We start from the raw sequence: 18,264 nt of genomic DNA on the forward strand, positions 1-18,264 counted from the left end.
GCTCCGTAGAGTAGGACCGGGCGTGCGTAAAAGCCATAATAGTTTTTCAAACCTTCTGTGTCACTCCAAATCCTTAAATCCTTCAAACTCTTCGTCCTCCATGTCACTTGGAAACAAAGCCGCTAATGATGCCGGTAGTACGTGGTGCCCTTCGTCATCTTCGTCATCCCGTGATCAATCTTTGTCCTTTTTGTAAACAACCGCCGCGCCGCGCTGCTGAGGTCACTTGAAATTCAAATTACAGTAATCCCTTGTTACATCGCGGTTCATTTATCGCGGTTTCACTTCTTTTTTTTTTTTGAAAAATTTTGAAAAAATTGTCATATAAGTCGCTCCTCATTATAAGTCGCCCCCCCACCCAAACTATCAAAAAAAACGCGACTTATAGTCCGAAAATTACAATAGTTATTTTAAAACCGAAGACGATTCGCTCAGAGGAGCCAACGTCCTGTCTAGCCTCCTCTGAGGATTGCGTAATCACACGGCTGCCTATGTTGACAGGCTATGCAGTTAGTCTGAACTACTCTCTGTCTTTATGTCGCTGTTTAAGTATTCAAACACTGTGGCTATATTTATTAATTTCCGTAGTTAAGTTGGTGTATATAATATCTTGTGTTTTTTGTCATCTGTCTGTAACATTGTGTTTCTTTAGATGAACAAAACGGCTTTGAAAAGAGATCTTACGGAGGCTACGAAAAAAGGTTCTCCAGCCTTATGGCAGGGGGTGCTAGTGATCCTGGGATGCTTCATGCGCCTACCTGTAGAATATGATCTCCAGTTCAAATTACAGTGAACAACTGAGGGGCAGTCATCCATTTGCTTTGTTTTACATTCGTTTCACCCCCCGTTTTTACATTTCGTTTTACAATGGAGGATTACATATGCGTGACTGCGTGCCAGTAACGCCGGACCTGCGGTCTACACCGGACCTACAGGAGGCTAACACCATCAGCCCCAGGAGGAGCGCTACCATCTGGCCCAGTGTGCTAGCACAACCAGCCCCTGGAAGAGAGCTAACATCAGGCTCAGTAAGCTAGTACCACCAACCCCAAGAGGACAGCCACCACCAGGCTCAGCAGACTACCATCACCAGGCTCAGGAGGATAGCCACCACTAACTAGCTCCAGTGAGTTGGCACCACCAGCCGCCCTAGGAGATCATCTGACACCGGGTTGAGTGGGATAGCATCTCCAGCCCCAGGAGGAAAGCTACCATCAGGTATAGGTTGATAGTCAGGATGGCCATGAAATTGCTCCAGAAGGACATGGAGGAGCTGAAGCTATCAATGGAAGTGATGTCTTCAACTCTTGAAACCATAATGAAGCAACAGGCCATTATTACAGAGCTGATGGGAGAGGTGAAGCAGCTCAAACAATTAAATACTGAACAAAATAAGAAAATAGTCACCCTGGAAAATAGATTAGACAACTTGGAGCAGTATTCCAGAATGAGCGATGTCATCATCACAGGTTTAAAGGTTAAACCACGAAGCTACCAGCAGGCTGTGAAAGGTCTTGCTTCAGAGGACTATCCTGAACATGAGGAGACAACCGAGGAGCAGTTAAAATCTTTCCTCCACAGCAAAGACATCGTCATTGACACTATCAATATTGAGGCATGCCACACTCTGCCAACGAGGAGTCTAGATAGCAAGATACCACCTATAATTGTCCGTTTTACAAATAGGAAAAGTAAGATAAATCTACTCAAACAAGGTAGGAAACTAAAAGGCACGAACGTATACATGAATGAACACCTCACCAAGAAAAATGGTGAAATAGCTAAAAAAGCAAGAGCTCTTAAGAAAAACGGTAAAATACAGTCCACTTGGATTGCAGGTTGTAAGGTATTCATCAAACCTGTTGGAGCAGCAGAGAGTTCTTGTGGTTTCTGCATTAGTGCCATAGAGCAACTTAAGCGGTATGAAGGAGAACAGTCACCTGTACATCATTACGTAGAACCTCAAGTTGTGATACTTTTATATCATGGAAGGTAAAAAACCTGGTGAAATTATCAACCTATCATGAACAGTACTGACAAATGCCTTTCCTTTCCAACTGGTCTGTTTAACAAACAAGCACTGATAGCTGAAAATGAAGAACTTGACTTGAAAACATTTGATTACACTGATCATAAGGGATTTGATATAGAGAACAATATTGATCCTGTGAATAACTTCTTTATCAACTACAATCAAACGAACTGTAAATACTATACTGTAGAGCAATTTAGCGAGAATGTAGCAACAAATAAGGCAATGTCAATTATACATTTTAATAGTAGGAGCTTGAAAGCAAACATCTCTAAGATCAAACAATGTTTAAAAGATATGAATAATCCGTTTACTGTTATTACAATATCTGAAACCTGGTTAAAGGAAGATCAGCCTGAAAAGATTGACATAGAGGGGTATGAGAGTTATACATTAAATAGGATGGGAAAAAGATGCGGAGGGGTTGCTCTATTCATAGACAAAAACTATAAGTGTAAGATAGTAAGAAATATGTCTCAAGCAATAGATAATCTCATGGAATGTATTACTGTTGAAATAGAAATGGAATCATCAAAAAACATTCTGGTAAGCTGTGTATACAGATGTCCAGGCTCAAGTATTGAGGCATTTAGTGAACTATTATCAAGAATGTATGAAAGAAAAATCAATACGAAAATGGTCTATGTCTGTGGTGATTATAATATAGATTTACTGAACCCACTTCAGGTGACTCCAATAACAGAATTCATTAACATGTACAGTATGAGTCTTTACCCTGCAATAACTCGTCCGACTAGAATCACATCTCACAGTGCCACTATAATTGATAATATATTTACAAATGTGATTGAAAAGAAAGTAAAAACTGGACTGATAATAAATGATTCAAGCGACCACCTGCCAGTGTTTGCGGTGATCCAGAACTGTACAAAGAAAAAAAGGATGCTATAGCTTTTAAAATGTGTAGAATGAACTCTGGTAATTCAATTAACTCATTCAAAAATGATCTTCTAAAACATGACTGGAAAAAGGTATATGTGGGTGATGTAAATGAAGCCTACAACACATTCATGACCATTATATCTGAACCTTATGATAAAAACTGTCCTCTTGTAAGGAAAGCGGTCAAACACAATTCAGTGGAAAAACCATGGCTGACAAAGGGAATCTTAAACGCCTGCAAGAAAAAAAACCTGTTATACAAAGATTTCCTAAAGAGAAGAACAAAAGAAGCTGAATTCAAATATAAGACCTATAAAAACAAATTGATCAAAATAATGACAAACAGTAAAAGGAACTACTATAGCAAGAAACTGGAGGAAAACAAGAGTAACACAATAACAACATGGAAAGTGTTAAATGAAATTATTAAAAACAGAACTGGAAAGCCAGAATATCCTTCTTACTTTGTAAACAGTAACAATATAACTATAAATTAACTTGCAATGATTGCAGAGGAGTTTAATGATTACTATGTTGGGATTGGGCCTACGTTGGCGGAAGGAGTACCAAAAAAAGGGAGTACAAGTGACCTAATTAAGGATGTACCCATAGCCAAAAGTATGGTTCTAAGGGGAACGGATGAGACGGAAATAATAGAAATTGTTAGAGGATTTAAAGGTAAAAAGTCAACTGATTGTAATGGAATAGATATGTCACTTGTTAAAAATATTATTGAAAGTGTGGTGAAACCCCTAACACATATTTGCAACCAATCCCTGACAAATGGTGTTTTTCCGAGTGAAATGAAAATAGCTAAAATTATTCCGATATATAAAGCTGGGGACAAACACATATTCTCAAATTACAAGCCAATATCTTTACTCCCACAATTCTCCAAAATACTAGAAAAAATATTTTATAAAAGGCTTGATGATTTCATCACAAAACAAAATATTCTGTGTGACCAACAGTATGGATTTCGGAAAAATAGAACCACCACAATGGCTTTGTTAGATTTCGTAGCTGAAATAACAACAGCTATTGAAAATAAACGATATGCTGTAGATGTCTTCTTGGATCTTAAGAAAGCTTTTGATACTGTAAATTATAAAATACTGTTAACAAAACTTGAGAGATATGGCATACAAGGTATGCCACTCACTTGGTTAAACAGTTATTTATCAAACAGGAATCAATATGTGCAATTAATGGACTTCAAATCAAAACTAAAGCAGGTAAAGTGTGGGGTTCCTCAGGGCTCAATATTAGGCCCCTTGTTATTTATTTTGTATGTTAATGATATGTGCAAGGTCTCCAGGTTACTCAAGGCCGTAGTTTTTGCAGATGACACAAATCTGCTCTCTAGTGGGGATGACCTGGACCAACTACTGGATACTGTGGGTATTGAAATGGAAAAATTACAGAGTTGGTTTGACACAAATAAACTTACATTGAATTTAAGTAAAACAAGGTATATTATATTTGGAAACCGTCCGACAAACACAGACAAAATTCTTACAATAAATAATATAGAAATAGAAAGAGTGAATGAAGTAAAATTTCTTGGAGTGCTAATAGATAAAAAATTAAGTTGGAAACCACATATAATGTATATCAAATCAAAGATCTCAAAATCACTGGCAGTATTGTATAAAGTAAAAGATCTTATAAACCAAACATCATTATATTCCTTGTACTGCTCCTTCATACTCCCATACATTATGTACTGCGTGGAGGTGTGGGGCAACACATACAAAACAAACACAGATCCAATCTACATTCTACAAAAAAAGCAATAAGACTTGTAAATAATGTTGATTACAAAGAACCATCTAACCCTCTTTTTGTAAAACTGAATGCACTGAAATAGAATCATCTAGTCGATTTTAAAACCATCCAACTCATGTACAAAATAAAAAATAATCAATTACCAAACAGTATCCAGAGGTTGTTTGAGTGGAGAGAAAGTACCTATTATTTAAGAGGAACACTTATGTTTAAAAGAGATTTGGTGAGAACAACTTTAAAGTTGCATTGTATAACAGCTAAAGGTGTGGAATTATGGAACACCAGCAGTGACGAACTAAAGAATTGTAGTACTTTACCTCAGTTTAAAAAAATGTATATGTAAATGTAATGCTGCTGTAACAGGCTGCCACTCAAGCGGCATATATATACAGATAAGTACATGTATGTATATATATATGTATATATATATATATATATATATATATATATATATATATATATATATACACATATATATATATATATATATATATATATATATATATATATATATACACGCATACAGTAATCCCATGTTTATCGCGGATAATTGGTTCCAAAAACCACCCGCGATAAGTGAACTCCGCGAAGTATGGTCACCCGCTCATCTGTCCATTTATTTTTTTATCTGTACATTTTTTGTGTCGATAAATGTATGTGAAACCATTTAAGTGCATATTTTATTATTAGAACATTAAACAATTGTTTCAAACATGTAAGTAATCCATTAATAGTATAGATAACATACAGAAAAATGTATATGCATATTGAAAATATAAGTATAATACGTGTGTGTGTAACATGTTAACAAGAAGTACTGGGCAGGCTAATGAGTTAGCAGAAAGATGCTAATTCGCCATCGTGCTAACACGCGAAAACGGACCTCTAAAGCAGGGGTTCCCAACCCACGGTCCGCGGACTGGTACTGGTCCGTGTGTCACTTGGTACCGGGCCGCCAAGCCGCACAGAAAAAAACAACAACATTTTTCATCGACTGTCAATTAATTCAGGTCAAGACGCTCGACCTGGTCACGTGACATGTTTCCCCAGTCGAGCCCGCAAAAATGAGCAAGAAACAAAGATGTTTGGAAAGCTTGGAAAGGGAAAAAAGCCCAATGAGGAGATGAAAGAAGAGGCTACGACTTCTAAGAAAAGGAAAGCTGCATTTGAAAGAAAATTTCTGGAGTCCTACTTAAAATATGGATTTATCGCCACAGGTGACTCTGACGCGCTAAGCCCACTCTGCATAATATGTGGCGACAGGCTAGCTAACGAGGCAATGAAGCCTTCAGAACTGCTTCGGCACATGGAGACCAAGCATCCTGCATTAAAAGACAAACCTTAACCACTTCGGGTGTCATTATCTCCGATTACGCCTCCATGGGACCGGCTCGTTTCTGAGAAACAAGCTCAGTGCTCCCACTAATTCAACGTAATGGTGAGTTTTATTTTTATGTCGTTTATACTTGTTTATATGCCAGTCCTATCATTTTTTTTCATCGTATTTATATAATTATTATAAATGTATTATTTATTTATAAAAATGTATTATTTATTTATTTCGTCTCACGGCAAAAGCCATTGCCAATCACCTGTTATCCAATTTACTCACTGCGTGCTCGTTTGATTTCTACAGATTTAGGAAAATGCTAAGACACTGAAGCAGAAATTAGACTTACACAGGTTGGTTGAGTTCAATCACAATTCTTGTTCAGAAAGCTCTGTTTTCAGAAAAGTACAATACAGCGCTGGGCCTTTCAAGAGCAGAAAGTCTCCATTCAGAAAAGGCAACATTCAAGGTTCTTTGGTCAGCTTATATTCATTTGCACATGCCAGTGTGGGCCGAGTTTGATGGGTGATGAGTCAGGGGGTGTGGCAAGTTCGCAGGAGATTCTGATTCCATGGGAGTGGTGCTGGTTATGGGCGATTCGCTGTGTGTGGGGGCTGTTGCCTTCCATCCCGTCTTTCGGCCTTGGCGATCATCTTTGGCTGAGTCCTTGGCTTGCTCCCTCTGGCACCTGCTGGTTTTTATCTCCACGTGACCTTCCTGTGAACATTCTCCTCCATTCTTGCACATACACTGTCGCACCTCATTCTTTCAATTTTGTCATTTTGTTCGAAATTGTGTGAGCTTTTGGCTGTGACATCATTAATCTATTACTGTTCCCTGACTATGCAAAGTTTGTTCTTTTGACACTCCATGTCTTAGCTTACGTCATTATATTCTCAGTTTAATCGTGCTTCCAACCGTATCTTTTCTTTGTTAGGCAAAATATTTCCCTCTGTGCAGAGCGTTCAGTCGTAATCGGAAAAGCTGGCGTCTCACATTAGGCGACATATGACGTTTAGTCAAAAAACAAGATATAATCAAGTACTGAACGGTCAAGACAACTCTGGCCGTGTCCATGATTTAGAGAAAAAACATCAGGCATGCATTACACAGTTCCTTAAGGGTCATTAAGCTATTTAGGCAATATATCAAAAGACATTTGTTATTTCAAAGTGCTCAGAAATACATATCAGATCATAAAGTTATAAAACCTTTGTCATTACCACCTATCAAAAATGTCTAGAGTATGTCTTCTTTATTGATTTGGTGTGTAGGTATAATTATAAGCTTAAAATGTTTCTTTTATTGATTTAGTCAAAGTCAAAGTCAAAGTCAGCTTTATTGTCAATTTCTCCACATGCCAAAGACACACAAAGAAACCGAAATTTCGTTCCCCCCTATCCCACGGTGACAAGACATGGCTCACAACAGACAAACAAGTAAACAAGTATAACAAAAGCGTGCTGAATAAATAATGAATAAAAAACACAACAAATAAATAAATAAATAAGAGCAGCAAAAAAAAAAAAAAAAAAAAAAAAAAAAAAGGAGCAAGTGCGCGTACAGCAGACATTCCCGAAAATAGCGCAACAGTGCCGCACGCTACACAGAAAGGGGTAGCGAGTTCAGGGCCCTAACAGCCTGGAGAAAGAAGCTGTTGGCGAGTCTGGTGGTGCGGGAGCGCAGGCTCCTGTCCCTCTTCCCAGAGGGCAGAAGGTCAAACAAAGAGTGAGCCGGGTGACTCACATCTCTGGCAATCGAGGTTGCCTTGCGGGCGAGATGGGAGGTGTAAATGTCCTTCAGGGAGGGGAGCGAAGCACCAATAATCTTACCAGCCGTATTCACTATGCGCTGCAGGGCCTTCAAGTTCTGTTCAGTGCAGTTACCACCCCAGACAGCGATGCAACTGGTGAGGACACTCTCAATAGTGCCACGGTAGAATGTAGACAGGACTGCCTGAGGAGCACATGCACGCCTGAGCTTCCGCAGGAAGTACAGGCGGCGCTGAGCTTTCTTTGCCAGTGACGAGGTGTTTGCGGACCAGGAGAGGTCCTCACTGATGTGCACCCCCAGGAACTTGGTGCAGCTCACCCTCTCCACCACAGCACCGTCGATGATCAGCGGCAGGTGTGCTGTGTGACCCTTCCGGAAGTCAACAATGATTTCCTTGGTCTTATTGACGTTCAGCAGGAGGTTGTTGTCCCTGCACCACGTGGTCAGAAGGTCAACTTCCGACCTGTACCGAGTCTCGTCGCCCTTCGTGATGAGACCCACCAGAGTCGTGTCGTCAGCAAACTTCACTATGCGGTTGTCGCTGTAGGTCGCAGTGCAGTCATGCGTCAGCAGGGTGAAGAGCAATGGACTGAGCACGCAGCCGTGGGGGGCCCCCGTGCTCAGCGTGATGCTGGCGGAGATTTTGTCGCCAACACGCACCACCTGAGGCCTCTGACAGAGGAAGTCCAGTAGCCAGTTGCAGAGGGAGGTACTGAGGCCCAGCTCGTCGAGTTTGCAGATGAGTCGCTGCGGCACAATGGTGTTGAAGGCAGAGCTGAAGTCCACAAACAGCAACCTCACATATGAGTCCTTCCTCTCCAGGTGGGTGAGGGCCGAGTGGAGGGCAGAGCAGATGGCATCCTCAGAGGACCGCTTGGCACGGTACGCAAACTGGAAAGGGTCAATGGTGGGGGGGAGAACGGACTTGATGTGCTCCATGACAAGCCGCTCAAAGCACTTCATGATGATGGGCGTCAGTGCCACGGGGCGGTAGTCATTGAAGCAGGACGGTGCAGGTTTCTTCGGCACAGGAACGATGGTGGCAGCCTTGAAACACGAGGGGACGATGGCCTGCTGCAGGGAAACGTTGAAGATGTCCTTGAAGACACCCGACAACTCCCCAGCACAGTCCTTCGACGGATTTCGAGCAAGTCACATCATCGATGCACTTCGTGATGTAAGAGGTAACAGAGTCAGTATACTCCTCTATGTCCGTCCAATCGTTGTAGGTGGCTGCCTGCTTAAACGAGTCCCAGTCAGTGGTGTCGAAGCAGTCACGAAGTGCATCGGAGGCACCCTCAGGCCACACCCGAACCCTCCTCCGAACCGGCCTGGATGCCTTTACCAATTGTCTGTATGCGGTCAAAAGCAAAACGGTGAGATGGTCAGAAAGCCCCAGACGGGGGAGGGGGGTGGCTTTGAAAGCTCCCTTTTGCGCCGACTAGACTAGGTCCAGGAAGCTGTCTCCACGTGTCGGAAAAGTAACATGCTGGTGAAGCCTCGGGAAAACAGACTTCAGGTTGGCATGATTGAAGTCTCCAGCGAAGATGGTGAAACCGTCAGGGTGCGCTGTTTGCTGTTTACTGACAGCCTGGTACAGTTCACCAAGCGCTGCGATCCTGTCGCCTTCGATGTTGGAAGGCGGGATGTATACCGCGACTCGCAGAATCGCGGTAAATTCCCTCGGCAGATAAAAAGGACGGCACTTAATGATCACAAACTCCACAAGCGGCGAGCAGTGCTTACATACCACCACAGAGTCTCGGCACCATTCTTCTCGGATGTAGACGCATATTCCACCTCCTCGCGACTTTCCCTCTCGTACAATGGCACGGTCCGCCCGATAGCACGCTAGCCGCTCCAGATGCACGGCAGAGTCCGGAATGTTGTCACTCAACGAGGTCTCGGTGAACACGAGCACACAGCCGTTCCGCACCGTCCGGTTCGTAGACCCCAGCAGGCGAACGTAATCCATTTTGTTGTCCAGCGATCAAACATTCGCCAGAAGAATGGAGGGCACCGCCGTGCGCGCTGGGTTGGCCGCCAGCCTGGCCCGGACGCCTCCGCGCTTGCTGTGATTGCTGTGGGAGCAGAGTTCGGACTTGCTTTAGAGCACTTTCATGTAGCACAAAGGTGATGCTCGCTCTCCCTGCTTGCAAGTGTAAAATGAGCAAACTGTCTGTAAAAGATAGAGTGAGAAAAAACTATCAATTTGGTGCCGTGACCCGGATCCCAACATACCTGCTGGCAGATGGAGGATGACACACTGGAAACGGTCTCTTGTGTGGTTATTGCGTAAAAGGTAGAGTGAGAAAAAAACTGTCAGCGCTGAGTCCCAAGTCAGTTTGATTATTAAGTTTGTCAGTGAGTAGCTCCAAAAGGAGTTCCAGTCGAACACGACCTACATTTTCAATGCGCACATAGATTCCTGGCAGCTAAACTGAAAGCAGATCAACCACCCTGGTCAGTTATTGTCAACTTTCAACAATATGCTCTGAAGGAGATGAAAGAGTGGAGAAAGATGGTGATGAACTGCAGAGAGAAAATTAATTTCAACCACGACTACACCACCATGAAAATGTAAGGCTTACTTGGGGATAAACAAGTGTTTAAGAAGGAGAACATCTGCTTACAAACCCCACTTCACAAGAGGAAAAATCATTGGGGAAAGGAAGTGGTCAACGACGAATGTAGCTACAAGATTGAAGATGCCCCGGTGGAAGTTGAGAATTCTTGCTTCAGTAGACTGCTGGAAGCGACCGAAAATGGAAGAGCTAGGATCCGGCTGCAAGAATTCTGACGCAAGAACACCAAATAGCAGCCTGGGAGGACTGACTCATAAGTAGCCTATGTCAAACGCACCTCTCGCATTAAGGTGCCCCCGGCTTCCCGGTAACGGGTTTGTTTTAGCCGGGTTCGGAGATTCGTCCGTAATCTAACCACCCGAGTTAAATTAACTCCACCGGAATCAATCTAATTTCTGTACGACGCCAATCCCTCTCAAGTCACCCGAAGCTCGAGCCGAGTAACTCAATTCGAGGCAAGACTTCGAAGTGACCGCATCGTATTGATGGCTCCCCGCTAGTGTTTGAAGTTCTTATTTTGTTACGGATATTTTTTAGATGTCTTTGTTAAGACCTCAGGGATTCGTTTGTATAGCGCACCCAAGCACTAGTTTTGCCGAAGTAAATGTTGATATGGGTCCGTTCCACTTGGTCGCTCATGCAGCGAGCCGACCAACTTTTTCATTCGAAAGAGAATCGAATTAATAAAAGTGTGACAATAATAGCGTTTAAGAAGAAAATTAATGCACCTTATATGGTTAATTCTAACTTCCTATACGTAGATCTAGCACTTGACCGTCGGAGTTCTTCACCCCACTTAATTGCTTTTTAAAAAAATAGCGACTTTCTTAAACCGAATAAAAATGTCGTGCTCTATTTAGATTTGCCCAATAATTAATTTGGAAGGCAATTTATATTTCTATTTTTTGATCGTGTCCCATTTAACTTTTGACGCGGCCCGACAAATTTAGGAACTGGGCCGCGCCCGACGGACAGTTGAAATACTTTTATCCTCCACCAACTTCAATGATTTATTTTAACCGTCGTCGTTATGTTATTTAGAGGAAGTAAATTCTCAACCGAATTCACTTTTAACGAAATCAACTCTTCCGTTAAATATTTACGAAAGTTATTTAATTCTCTAACTTGCTCGGAGTTACTTTTTACGCGGCCCGTCAAAAAGGGGAAGCGGGCCTGAGCCTTCGGTTGCATATTCAGTACAAATCCGCGCACAACGAAGTCAGTAATATACAAAATACATTTATTGAAGAAACATGGAATAGAATTACAAATCTCAATTACTCCAGAAACTGAACAATTTCACTCACTGATACCCGTGTTAATAAAATCATTCAATCCCAGAACAATTCGATTGCAAAACACAGTTCATAAAAAAGGGAAGAGGTAAATACCAGCTGCGTGTTATTTTTGGTGGAAGCAAAGTCGAGTGATCAATTTGATCTTGCTTCTAAAATCCAAATTAGAGAAACAGGCTGGCCACGAGGGAGCCGGCGGCCCGATGACTATTCCCCCCTCTCGCTAAAATACATAAAAACGGTCATCTTCACCTATTTCTCCTATAAAGTTGTCCAGTCCAATTTTTGGGAGTAAATCCAAGTTAATTTCAGTCCAGCGATCCTGCGTCTCACACAAAGATCTTTGGGACTTTGGAAAAAATCTTGGGCCTCTTCACGTATGAGCGCTCTTTTGGGGGAAAAAGCCCTGAAGCTGCTCCTGCAGGACCTTTTATAGACCTCTCCGTCCCCCCACTCCCCTTTCTTTTCTCCTGTACTTTCCCTATAGGGTAAGACTGCCCAGTTTTCCCACGCCTATAGAAGGGACTGGCCAGCTTTCTCACGCCTATAGAGGGAACTGGCCAGTTTTCTCACGCCTATAGAGGGAACTGGCCAGTTTTCCCACGCTTGGTTATCTGTGGCCTTCAGCAGCTGTTTCCGCCCTGACCACGCAGTACTTTCCACCAAATGCACAGCTAGTGGTAAAACCTTTCACTTCCCCTTTTCTTCTCTTCCTGTTACATGAACATAACTTTTTAAAGTTACGCTTCAATTAACTCTGAAATAAAAATCCAAACCCTTAACCTACTTCTCTAAACAATTTATGTCACGCCACTATTCTCATAGTGACGGGTCTCTTGATCGAATTGACAAATAATATTGCTTAAAGCGGTTACAGAATACATTTTTAGCCAAGCAAAGAAATCAAAAATAAAAATCACATTTGTGCTTCCATGCGTGACTCACACTCTGACACCGTGCTACTCTTTTATTTCTATTTTACCATGTTTAGCTTATTCTGGCCCCTCTTTTGGTCTCACGTTTTGGTCTGGCGCCATCTTTTGGACAAATTTGGAATTTCAGCTCTGCCAATTTATTCCTGTGAACAATCCATATTCTACCATTTGCACCATCTCTACCCCCATGTTACATGACACCTAATATGGATGTTTGGAGTCATTAAGTTGGCATAAGGGGGTTAAGAATTGCTAGTATGACTAAGGTAAGGACGGTGCTATACAATAAATATTAGTCAATAGCTCAAACTTAGTTGAGTGATCTTTAAGGTTACTGAAACGCGAAGCTTGTTAGAGCTCCTGTTTATGTGATCTGTCCTACTGGCTAGAACCTTTGATGCAATTCATCTGATACAACTACTCAAAATACACCCACAAGAAGTGAAAACAGAGTGCACAGCTCCAAAAATCAGCAGAAAGACTTACGCTAATGCTATGGATGTCTTGTAAACAAGCACTGCAGTCAAGCTACGAAGTAAGCTAATGCTAGCGCTCGCGTTAGGGATAAGCTAACAAATGCGCATTATTGTGTTCCCCAAGAATAATACAGCACCTTCGATGCAATTAATCAGATACACCTACTCAAAATACACCCACAAGAAGTGAAATAAATACAGCGCACAGCTCTAAAATCAGCAGAAAGACTTCGTTAATGCTATGAAATGAGTGCATCATAGATACGCAACAATATGAAAGTGAAAAACAGCTTATTATTTTTGTGTCATCTCAAGCTTACCACTTTACTGTGTCCGTCGTTTCCATAGGAAAACCCTGGTGAAACCTTCATGACCTGGAACGTTTGACGTGTCAACAAGGGAGGTCCACAAACTACCAGAGTAGATGGGTAAGTTCCTGAATTTGTTCCTGCAGTGTGGAAAGCCCTTATTGTGTACCACTATCTACCGCTCCGAGTGGATTCCCGCAAGCTGGCTCCCCGATTTGTTGGACCGATAATCAACCCGTCCACGGTCCGGCTCAGCCTCCCACGTGGGTCCATCCCACGTTCCACGTCTCGCGAATCAAGCCACTGCACGAGAGCTCCTTGGTTTCTGCCTCTGCTCCACCTCCTACCCGGATGTTGCAAGCAAGTGTTTTGCTCCTAAACAATTTGCCGAGTTATTTTTTCTTACACAATATCTTTAAATTGGGCACAATCCATTCTGTAATCTCTTATTTCTTTGTTGAAGACGCGTGAAAGCCACTATTCACATTAGCAAACTTTGTTGAACTATGCAAATAAACTTTTGAGTCACCTCCTTTTTTTTTTTTTAACAGCGTTGTCATTACTTTAGTCTGTCATTTTAGCAATTGTAATATTTGTGATTGATGTTGTAGTTGAATTGGTACCGTAGTCTGTGATTGCAGTGGTTGTCATAATTTTGGTTTGTTGAGCAATTAATTTTGTAACACTGCTAGTGAGTGTGTTGGCAAGCTGTGCATTACCATCAAAAGCCTGGGCTATGGCCGCCAGTTGTTCAAGGTTGGTGAGACGAAGATAGCGAGCAGCATCTCCAAAATCCTTCAGATCCAAGAAGCGAGACATCTGAGGGACATGCAAAGTGATACTTTTTAATCCAGAGTACTTAAATACAGTAGATTATTTACATTGTCATTTTTAAAAATCTGCCTTTCATCTGTGGTGAAGGGAATCAATAAATAATGGCATACACGTGAATGCTTTTTATTTTTATTGGAAAATGTTGCAAGAACTCATTGTGAAAGGAGGCTAGAATTAGGATGCTGACGTTTTCAGGCTTTGACACTGGGATTATTAAAATTTTGGGGTTAAGTGCCAGCACTGACAGCTGACCTTGCCTTCATGTTTAAAGCATTGTGTATTGGCCATGAGACCACCCGGGGAATGCAAACTAGCAACATGTAGAGCCACTCTCTTTTATTAGGCATTTTAGGACGGATCTAGTTGGGATTCTAGCGGGATGAGATGAGGAATTCCCTTGGTTGGTGTTTAAAAGTGGCCTTGGCCTTTCAGTTATGTAGGAGAATCAGGAAAAACAGAGCACTTCACTTGTAAATATTCATTTACAGGGCTGCTGAATGGCCATGTATAGCATTAAAAAACACAAAATTCTTAAAAAAGGAAAAAATAAGAATGATATTGTTTAACAATGCAGTTTCTTTGAAACATATTTGTATTACAACAGAGATGAAGAACAAACCATCACGCTGAGCACGGAGTCCCCCCAGGGCTGCGTGCTCAGTCTATTGCTCTTCACCCTGCTGACGCATGACTGCACTGCGACCTACAGCGACAACCGCATAGTGAAGTTTGCTGACGACACGACTCTGGTGGGTCTCATCACGAAGGGCGACGAGACTCGGTACAGGTCGGAAGTTGACCTTCTGACCACGTGGTGCAGGGACAACAACCTCCTGCTGAACGTCAACAAGACCAAGGAAATTGTTGTTGACTTCCGGAAGGGTCACACAAAACACCTGCCGCTGATCATCGACGGTGCTGTGGTGGAGAGGGTGAGCTGCACCAAGTTCCTGGGGGTGCACATCAGTGAGGACCTCTCCTAGTCCGCAAACACCTCGTCACTGGCAAAGAAAGCTCAGCGCCGCCTGTACTTCCTGCGGAAGCTCAGGCGTGCGTGTGCTTCTCAGGCAGTCCTGTCTACATTCTACCGTGGCACCATTGAGAGCGTCCTCACCAGTTGCATCGCTGTCTGGGGTGGTAACTGCACTGAACAGAACTTGAAGGCCCTGCAGCGCATAGTGAATACAGCTGGTAAGATTATTGGTGCTCCCTGAAGGAGATTTACACCTCCCATCTCGCCCGCAAGGCAACCTCGATTGCGAGAGATGTGAGTCACCCCGCTCACTCTTTGTTTGACCTTCTGCCCTCTGGGAAGAGGTACAGGAGCCTGCGCTCCCGCACCACCAGACTCGCCAACAGCTTCTTTCTCCAGGCTGTTAGGACCCTGAACTCGCTACCCCCTTCTGCGTAGCGTGCAGCACTGTTGCGCTATTTTCTGGAATGCCTGCTGTACGCGCACTTGCTCCTTTTTTTGCTCCTCTTACTTATTTATGTGTTGTGTTATTTATTCATTATTTATTCAGCACGCTGTTGTTATACTTGTTTACTTGTTTGTCTGTTGTGAGCCATGTCTTGTCACCGTGGGATAGGGGGGAACGAAATTCTGGTTTCTTTGTGTGTCTTTGGCATGTGGAGAAATTGACAATAAAGCTGACTTTGACTTTGACTTTGAACCTATTTTAGGCTGATAAGGAGACGCCAGTGCAGTTAGTCCCCTCAAGCCCACCCCACCTGTCGCTAAGTTTCAACATACACAACTCAAAGTGACATCTAATTAGACATTAAATGTATATCATCGGCTGGATTGCACAGTGAGGAGCAAGGACTTAATTTTTTCTTTCATAATCTGTCATAATTGCCCTTGTCACTTGAAGGCACCTGTGTCCCAAAACCTTTCACTGTAGCTACTTATTTTTGTTTTTATTTTAACACAAATCATTACCACCTGTTGTCAAGTTTATTTTTTTCGTACAACAAAATGATTGCAATTCCTATGCATCTGGCTGATTCTGTAGAACTAGTCCATACTTTCTGGAGTATTTCTAACTTGTAACATGCTGTTCAGCAAGAAAAAAAAAGGTTGATGCACCAAAACTGACTAAACGAGGAACAGTTGCGCAAATTTCACTGCAAGCCACTGCTCTTTTGTAACATTGGTCGTTACTGTGTCACAAGACAAGAAATAATACTTTTTTTTTTTTAATGGTTCATCACTACACATGCCAAAATGTAATCCCTAGACATTGCAAACGGCAGGGTGATCCTCATACGGATCTCACTCTTTCTTCTTTATGTACACATTGTATTCCAAAATAAAAAAATGTTGACAGTTTCGATGGAATTAGTATTCGTGCTGTTCTTTGTTGCCATTTCACTATCATCATTAAATTTGTACCCTGAAGCAAAGTTCCTTTCATCAACATTTGTTTTCTCTTGTATTGGTTTGTATTTTTGATTTATAACTGTCATGAATTTAATTTTACCGTATTTTTCGGAGTATAAGTCACGTTTTTTTTGCTCGTTTGGGTGGGGGGTCGACTTATACTCAGGAGCGACTTATATGTGTAACATTATTCACAAATATTTACTTGATCATTAACACATTACTTACTTACTAGTATATTTGATCACTTCACATGTTATTTTCACTTTAAACCGCATGAAGGCGCACTATGGCTGTGGAATAATTGGAGCCTCACTGACAATGAGTTCCATTCACTGACTTCCGGAGTCAGGAGATTTAATAAATTGAACTGTTATCGGCTGAAAACGGCCTTCAAAATAAAGCACCATACCTCGAATCAAAGCACGGCTGAATAACATAAATAAAATGGAGAAATCTTAACACATACTATAAATATGGTTTTAGAACAGCTTTTATTATTGTAACAATTTTAATAACAAGGTACAAGTGCACATACTGTAAATATGTTTTTAGAACTGTTTTATTATTATAATGACTTTTCTATAACAAGGTATAACACTCTTTAATGTGTTTTTAGAATGCTTATTATTAACAATTTTTTTATGAAAAGATTCAAGTGTACGCACTGCAATTGTGCGGGCACTCCCTGCTTTCTGCTGACGTGTGGGCAACATTCGTGCCATAATTCCTCAATTTTAAAGTTTTATTTTGAATTGTATTTTTTTTTTAATTTGGGGACTTCCCATGGGCTCACCACCTGTGGGAGGGGCCTAAGGATTCAGGTGCATTGTAAGCTGGGCGGCGGCCAAACGCAGGGACCTTGGCGGTCCGATCTCCGGCTGCAGAAGCTGGCTCTTGAGACATGGAATTTCACCTCTCTGCCTGGAAAGGAGCCCAACCTGGTGTGCAAGGCAGAAAAGTTCAGACTAGACATAGTCGGACTTGCCTTAACATAGAGTTTGGGTGGGTCCGGTACAAGCCCTCTCGATAGGGGCTGGACTCTCTTCCACTCTGGGGTTGCCCATTGTGAGAGGTGTTGAGCAGGTTTGTATACTTATTGCACCCCAACTGGGTGCCTGCACATTGGGGTTCACCCTGGTGAACGAGAGGGTAGCCTCCCTCAGCCTTCGGTTGGGGGGACGGGTCCTGACTGTTGTTTGTGTCTATAAACCAAACAGCAGCTCAAAGTACCCACCCTTTTTGGAGTCCTTGGAGGAAGTACTAGACAGCACTCCTTCTGGGGACATCTTTCTACTGGGTGACTTCAATGCTCACGTGGGCAATGACATTGAGACCTGGAAGGGCGTGATTGGGAGGCACGCCATCCCCCCCCCCCCCCCCCTCCGAACTGAACCCAAGCGGTGTTCTATTATTGGACTTCTGTGCTCGACACGGATCGTCAATAATGAACACCATGTTCAAACATATGGGTGCACTTGGCACCAAGACACCCTAGGCCGCTGTTCAATGATGTTTTGGACACTCGGGTGAAGAGAAGGGCGAAGTTGTCAACTGATCACCACCTGGTGTTGGGTTGGCTCCGATGGTGGGGGACGATGCCGGTCCTACCTGGCAGCTCC

The 18,264-nt window shown here is 42.5% G+C and overlaps 1 protein-coding gene across 4 annotated transcripts; it reads left to right on the forward strand.

Annotated features, from left to right (window-relative positions):
* The first annotated feature begins 5,417 nt into the window (after positions 1-5,417).
* Positions 5,418-16,587, forward strand: LOC148401289 (uncharacterized). 4 transcript variants are annotated; one of them, XR_015855076.1, is made up of 4 exons: positions 5,418-6,161; positions 13,466-13,785; positions 14,864-15,008; positions 15,080-16,587. XR_015855076.1 is itself a non-coding variant. In XM_088365491.1 (4 exons), the coding sequence occupies exons 2-4, from the start codon at positions 13,542-13,544 to the stop codon at positions 15,240-15,242; spliced, it is 555 nt and encodes a 184-aa protein (XP_088221617.1). In that variant the 5' UTR covers positions 7,577-9,202; positions 13,466-13,541; the 3' UTR covers positions 15,243-16,587. The 4 variants fall into 4 exon arrangements, 2 of the variants coding, with proteins under 2 accessions (XP_088221617.1, XP_088221625.1); XM_088365491.1 differs by lacking the exon at positions 5,418-6,161 and adding an exon at positions 7,577-9,202 and having other exon boundaries at positions 13,466-13,545; positions 13,614-13,785; positions 14,864-16,587; XM_088365499.1 differs by lacking the exon at positions 5,418-6,161 and having other exon boundaries at positions 11,470-13,545; positions 13,614-13,785; positions 14,864-16,587.
* Positions 16,588-18,264: the final 1,677 nt, after the last annotated feature.

Source organism: Syngnathus floridae, chromosome 2 (genome assembly GCF_059516105.1).
Source record: "Syngnathus floridae isolate MCC-2025c chromosome 2, RoL_Sflo_1.0, whole genome shotgun sequence".
Lineage (NCBI taxonomy): Eukaryota > Metazoa > Chordata > Actinopteri > Syngnathiformes > Syngnathidae > Syngnathus > Syngnathus floridae.